This window comes from Littorina saxatilis, linkage group LG17 (assembly GCF_037325665.1).
Source record: "Littorina saxatilis isolate snail1 linkage group LG17, US_GU_Lsax_2.0, whole genome shotgun sequence".
Classification (NCBI taxonomy): domain Eukaryota; kingdom Metazoa; phylum Mollusca; class Gastropoda; order Littorinimorpha; family Littorinidae; genus Littorina; species Littorina saxatilis.
In genome coordinates, this window is record NC_090261.1 from 15,866,472 (window position 1) to 15,873,443 (window position 6,972).

The 6,972-nt window shown below is 40.6% G+C and overlaps 1 protein-coding gene across 2 annotated transcripts in view; it reads left to right on the forward strand.

Annotated features, from left to right (window-relative positions):
- Positions 1–817: 817 nt before the first annotated feature.
- LOC138953214 (adipocyte plasma membrane-associated protein-like) overlaps positions 818–6,972 on the forward strand; it is a 27,200-nt gene continuing 21,045 nt past the window's right edge. The window contains exons 1-2 of one of the 2 annotated variants that reach the window (XM_070325005.1): positions 818–861; positions 1,855–1,952. In XM_070325005.1, the coding sequence (XP_070181106.1) occupies positions 1,888–1,952 (65 nt within the window). In that variant the 5' untranslated portion in view covers positions 818–861; positions 1,855–1,887. Of the gene's footprint in view, positions 862–1,518; positions 1,953–6,972 lie in introns of those variants that run through there. The other variant, XM_070325006.1, reaches the window with a different exon arrangement.

Sequence of the window (6,972 nt, forward strand, 5' to 3'; positions counted from 1 at the left end):
GAACAGAGAAGAGACAGTAATGAAATTACGTGTGTTTTTTTTAGTTCTTTTCTTGTTTAAAAGTACATAAACACACTATACAATTGATTGCTTTCCTCGCTGTTTTGGTTCAGATGTTTCTGCATAACAAACACATGATGCATGTACATGTATTAGATTTCGTGGAGAAAAATAAACAAGGTCTGCCGGTATATCCAGTGCTTTTTTTTATTTTTATACACAAATCCTATTTGAACAAAACAATCATGTCACATCCAACGGAAAGTTAAGGAAAAGCTATATACGACCCTTGTTTTCCCCGTTATGCATTACTGTTACGTATTGTTGCGTTTTTGTCTTAACTATTCTTTCTTGTACGTTAACCGCGAAACAACTTTCCATGTAAATTCAGAACAAGGACCATAAATCCTAGAGTCTCGGGTCCCTGCGGAACGACTGCGACATCAGTTGAGGTGACGGTCGACGACCAGAAGACTGACAGGTAAAAATGCAGCTAACTTCAAATTGGGACGAAAACAAGCAGGTTTTTTTAAAATTGGAAGAAACTAACATTTTGCAGGTGTCGTGGTTTCTAGCTATATAAATTGTCGTTAGTTATTCAACCCTGAATCTCAAAAAGTGATAACGATGTCTATCCACCAGCACAGTAGCAGCGTCCGGCAAACTTAGCAGCAATGTAAGCCGGCTTGCAATAGGGCGTACTATCAGTGCAGGGGGCTGGTCACTTTAAGGAAAATATAGCCCACGCAAAAAGCATCATAACGGAGTGTCCAAGGTCGCTTTCCACGTTCACGAGCGGTACACATAAGTATGTTATGTTGTCCTCCGCGTTAGTTGGAGACTTGCTACGGGCCTGTCCGCGTAAGTTCATCAGCATTTTACAATGGGTGCTTTCTTATGAAATACTTGAGCTGTTTTCTAGAGCCTTGACGAATGTGGCTGTGTTACGTAAAAGAAGAAGCTAGGAGGAAGGTTGATGCATTATCTGTCTGAATGCCGTTGTGAAATGTTTACTGTCGTAAGAGACAGTCAAAAAAGAGTACAGGAGACAATGTTTTCTCACAGCGATAAAAAAGTACAGAAGAAAATATTTGTCCAAATGTGAAAGTGAAGCCAGGAAGGCAACGTGCACAAAACAACACGTTTGGGAAGGTGGGGAAGGCGTACCATGCGATGCAAAGTAAAAGGATATAAAATCAGCCAGTTTCTTAAGAAGTCAAGCTGGCGGAATTTGTGTAGCAGCTAGCTTCCTCTTTTAAGTCTATTTCGTGTTTGTGTTTTTTGCTTGTCTTCCTCGCAGCCACGTGCTTTGACGGAGGGCAGGCGTTCTATGGCCGACATTTAATCAACGTCAGTCTTTTATATGCAAATTTTAGGGAAAAAGTTACAATTAACACGTTTGTGGGGTGCAAACAGATTCATAAAGTGACGTTTATACAAAGAAACAGCACCGTCCTCTCCGTCCTTAACACACGCTCCGCCGTCTTAGTTTGGTTTCATTAGTTCGTCACCGTCTTACGCAACCTGGCTGATATTTTTCACCGGCATAGTCTTAGATTTTAAACACATACAGCTTGGCAACACGTTTTTTTCTCATTGGTTAAAATGATAGCGATCCTTCCCTTGTTCATTGGCCAAGGTACACACGGTGCTGCAAGATTTAAAATAGAGCCCTCGTCCTATTCATCACCATGTATCATATTCATGTGCAGACACTCTCTCCATCTGACTGTCACCGCGAGGACTTATAAAACGATCAAATATTTGTTCGGGTCTTTCGAATACTTTGAGGGCTAGTGTCTTTCTCTCGCGTGTTTCAGGCCTTGTGCCTGTTTGACCATTTGCAATCTTCAGGAAAGTGCTGCAGTTGATTCTGAGAAAGCCAAGATGGCCGCTAATATGGCCGCGATGGCTGCCATGATGCAGAATGTACAAATGCCAGAAGTTGTCATGTAAGTGAACTAATACTTTTTTGTTGCTGTTTTGTTTTCTGTTTGTTGTTGTTTATTCATTCCACTGAACACTGTCGCTTTCATTTATCTTTGTTTTGTAAAGTGCACCCAACATGACAAACAGTCATGACAGTTCGACACAGACTATCAGTATGAATACAATACGCAAAAACGAAACGTTTACATAACTTAAAAACAACGACGACAACAAACGGCATGTTGTTCTCAGGGTTATTTTGTTCTTTCATATATATGGTATGGCATTTATACTTTACAAGGAAGCATTCTTTGCTGTGGCTTCATTTTCCTTGCTGTAATACATTTACCCCAGGACTCATATACTTGTGGACAAAGGCATAGCTGTCTTTGTCAGGACAGGCACATTTTAAGGTCCCGTTCTTTTGCTTTGTTTTCTCCTCATTTCTCTTTCTTTCCAATTTTGTGCATGAGAAGAAAATGATAGAGCCTATACATGGCTTAAAGAAGGATAACTCGTCAGTGGTTGACTTTATTTCAAAGAGCGCTGGCTTTGAAAAACACACTCACAAAAAACATATGTCTGAGAGCTTCACATCATGTGAAAACGATCAACTGATTGTCTTCGAAATTTTGAACTAAGCAGATGTTGTTCTGTCAGTGTTTTGCCATCAATTTATGAGCAATGTGTTGTCATCTTGTTTCCGCCATCTCTTATTTTTTGAAATTATTGCTTTTCGTGTTATTCTGTTTCGTACAATATCGAGAGGGTTTACAGATTTGTTTTAAGTTTATATCATCTTCACATTTCTTGAGTTTACCCATGATGACTTTCCACCACGAGAAAGCTCTGAGACTCAGAGCTAAGATTAGCCGGGTGCCCACCCCCCCCCCCCCCCCCCACCGCCCCAATCCTTAGGGAGGAAGTAGTGTCCACCCTCAAAGCAGTGCCCTACCCACCCCCTCCTCTTCACACACACAGGCTGCTTAGGCAAGGCAGTGAGGGAAATCCTCGCCCCTCCCCCTCCCCACCCTGCCCACCCCCCACCCCCCACCCCCCAATGCGCACACATTCCGGTATTACTTTAGAAAACACAGACATTACAATTTTGACATGTGTATGAAAGTCTTTGCCGACGCTAATCTGAAAAAAAGCTTAATACATTTTCATTTTCATTTTCATTTATTCTGTGCGATACGAGCGGACTTTAAAAAGTACATAAAGCAGTCATGTCCCGGAAAACAGTCATTATAACGCATTCATCAACGTCCCATTTGGAACATTTTTGAATAACTAAATTCATTCTTCTCTTCTGTCTTTTTTTGAATAGACTGACACAAATACAGACAGACCCAGACATCCCTGACACACATTAAGACAAATTGAGACACAGACAAGCAAACAGACAGAAAGACCGACAGACACAGATATACACAGAAACACAGAAACACAGACAGACAGACCGACACCCACCCACCCCCACACACACACACATACCCACACATACAGACATACACACACACACACGCACACACACACACACACACGCACGCACGCACGCACGTACACACGGGCACGCACACACACACACACACACACACACACACACACATGACACTCATACACACACGTTATACTCTATACCCTGTATTCTTGCAAAATATCCCATATCTTATCTATGGCTCAGACTGTCACTGAAGAAGCAGTTTATTCGGGATGCGTACACTTAGCTTCAACAACGTAAACTGCCTAGTTACAAGCTAGTCTGTTCTGTAATATATACGGCTGACTTTAGCTCATGACTAAAAGTGATTTATAAACTACACACAGTCTAATCACAGACAAACGTTTGAGTCAAATAAATGAAATTCAATTGTCTTAGATCATTTAGATCTTTGCCAGTGTAAAGTTTTCCGGTGAACAAACAACATCTTTAAGTAGGAAGAGTGGACAGAATTAAGATCGTGGTAAATAAATCACAGCAGTTGTCACAACAATCTAAACCAACACGCAGATAACTCACATATATTTTAATTCTACTATCTTTAATAATTCCTAAATCACAGAAATGTCAAAATGGGGGAAATCGTTTGATGAATGGTTGCAGTAAATCTCTAGTGTACGTACACAACAAAAAATTGTTACGCAAAACGCACGACAACCTAGTTAATGAAAATAGTCACACCGGTGAGTGGTATTTGCTCTCATGACTTCATTGCGTGGCTGGTTAATGAAGCAGGGTGCGTCATCGGGGACCCAGAAAATGGAAGACGCAATGTTTGTCAGCGCAGGGCTGTTTTTTTGGTCGTGACAAACTTACATCGCAGCTGTCACGGAAATGCGTGACAAGGGAGGTGGGGGTGATACGTACAATGGCTGTGACCTTCAAAATATTTTCTTGACTGACGCGCGCAAGTTGGGTTGACCACTGTATGTTTACGACAATAAACATGTTCAGAAAGTGTTTCATTCCTGTTAGAAAATGTATATGAATGTCGTGTTATGCATGTACCTCGACTAATGACACGACAATATTTGAAAAATAACAATTCTGACTTTCATTGCGAGAAAATTCCCTTTCAGAATTTATAAAGTGCAGAAAAGAGGAAGCTTTCAAAAAAATTAAAACTGCTTATCACAAATCTTTCCTTAGCGTCGCGTTTTAAGAAATGTTGTGTAAATCATTTAAAGCGATTTTTTGAGTCAAAGGAGAACGGACACAACGTTTCAGAGCCGAAGATGGCGGCGCGTCTTCCTTCAGTTTCCTAGATTAAAACTGGTATACTCACACATTTTGTTAGTGAATTAGGATACCTCAAAGGAAAAATAGTTTTAATGTTGCTGAAGTGTTGTCTAACATTTTCGAAGGTAATTGCAATACAACCACTGATTTGAAAAAGAGGCAACATTGCTTGAGGTTTTCCTTCTTCTTCGATTTCAACGGAGAAGAGTGTATACGATCACGCAATAGGTTCCTATACATCAGGCTTAATATAATAACTGGTGACATGAAATATTCAAAGTGCATAAAGGCTGCCATGCCTGAGGATGAAAGTTTTTTGTACATTTCAATGCCTCTTAAAATTATTGTCTCAGGTGCCGGGAGACTGGTTTCGCATACCTCTGACTCTATATTTAGAGAGAACTTCTCTTTGTTTCGTAGATCACGCCCGAAGTGTACCAAAAATAATTGAGGGATCTGTGACGCTTGATCTTTAGGGATCTAAAATGAAAGCCCATCAACTTTATAAGCAGAGGTGTACCAACAAAAATGGAGGGATCCGTAACGCCCGATCTTGAGGGATCTAAAATAAAAACCAAACAACTTTGTTCGCAGAGGTGTACCAACAATAATGTAGGGATCCGTGACGCTCGATCAGTCTTGAGGCATCTAAAATGAATAGCAAGCTAGCAACTTTGTTAAGAGACACGTGCCGTTGCCCAAGCCATCTCTTCAGTAAACGGTGATGTATGCTCTGACCCCCGTAAAAGACAGAGGACAGGGCTAGGTCGTCGTAAATCACCGTGGAGCTGCGTGGGGATTTCAGTGTGACTTGTACTGGATCAGAGTATTCATGCTGTCTCCTCTGTAACGCGTGTCATCTTCACACCTGTCTCAATGTGGGCCACTTGTCAGTCTCAGCTGCAGTGAGCTTGGCTTGGAAACAAGTTATCATGGTCGCTGTCAGTTGAAAAGGTGACTGGGCGTGGGTGTATTCGGACAATTAACTCGTGTCTTGTGTACACAGGGATGAATATTAACGGTCGCCCGATCGCCCCCGGCGGGTTCAAATCGCGTCGGGCGGGTTCGAAATTCCTCTGAAATCGCCCGCCGGGCGGGTTCAACTTTCGCTGAAGCACAAAGTCGTTCAGTAGGCAACGTAGTTAATCGGAACGGCCGGCGAACAAATACTACGAGAAGGTAAGAAGGTCAGTGTCTGGACAGGCAGCTGTGTTTAGATTGCAAGTACCGGTCATTGATCCAGGTCTCAAGGCCAACCAGCTTTTACAATGCATTTGCCTTTGATCTGACCGCCCATCCAGAGCAAACATATTCCCCCTCTGTATTTTTCCTGTGATGTGCCTGCTATGTACTACTGATCCTGTTTCTGGGAAATGTATAGGTCATTGACTGCAGGGATACTCATTAAGACCGTTTTCTGAAATATGTTAACACCAGCTTTGCTGACCAACTTAGTACAAGTAGTGACAGTACTACTGCTGTCAATTATTTCCCTTCAACTAAGGAAGTAACAAAAAAACACGATCCAGTATATGTGATAAAGAAGAAAAGACAGACCTTCAACAATAGGAGAAAAGACAGACCTTCAACAATAGGATAAGGGGTGCAGCTCTGCAACTCTTCTGAATCAAAAGCATAAAGATCACCTGTAAACAATTCTAGGATCAGGAAATCTGAACATCTGTTTGTTTTCATTAGGAAATAGAAATGAAATATAATGCTTTTGATTATTTATGACTTAAGCTGTGGTAAATTTGGCTGGTATGCAACTTTTATACTTTTGCTTGATCTAACAGTAATATTAATAACACACACACATAAAGAAAAAGAAACAAAACAAGAAAGCAACTTCGAAAACAATTTGTAGTCAGCTTTTTATACTTGGTTTTACACAACAAAAAACATAATTTAAATTTTAAAAAAAATGCTGATTTACTCTTTTGTTTAAAGTGTGTGTTTATGTGGTAAGTAAAGTTCCATAGTAAATTACTTTGTAAATTGTGTGGTAGGGGGTACATAAAGGGGGTAACTTTTAGTGAGGTTTAGTGTGTGATTGTGTGACAGGGTGTGAATGTTGTTTTGATTTCTTGTTTCTTTGTGGCGGCTTTTATTTTAAATTCTTTATTAAAACAAGGTTAATTATCAATATATTAAAATATAGCATTTTAGTCATCAAGTTTAGTGTGTGTTTGTGGTAGTTATTAGTAGTGCAAATCCACATGTATGCATAATAAGTATGAATGTACGTCTTTTGTGTATGTGGTTAGCACGCGACGAGCCACTGGGGCGTTGTAAGAAGT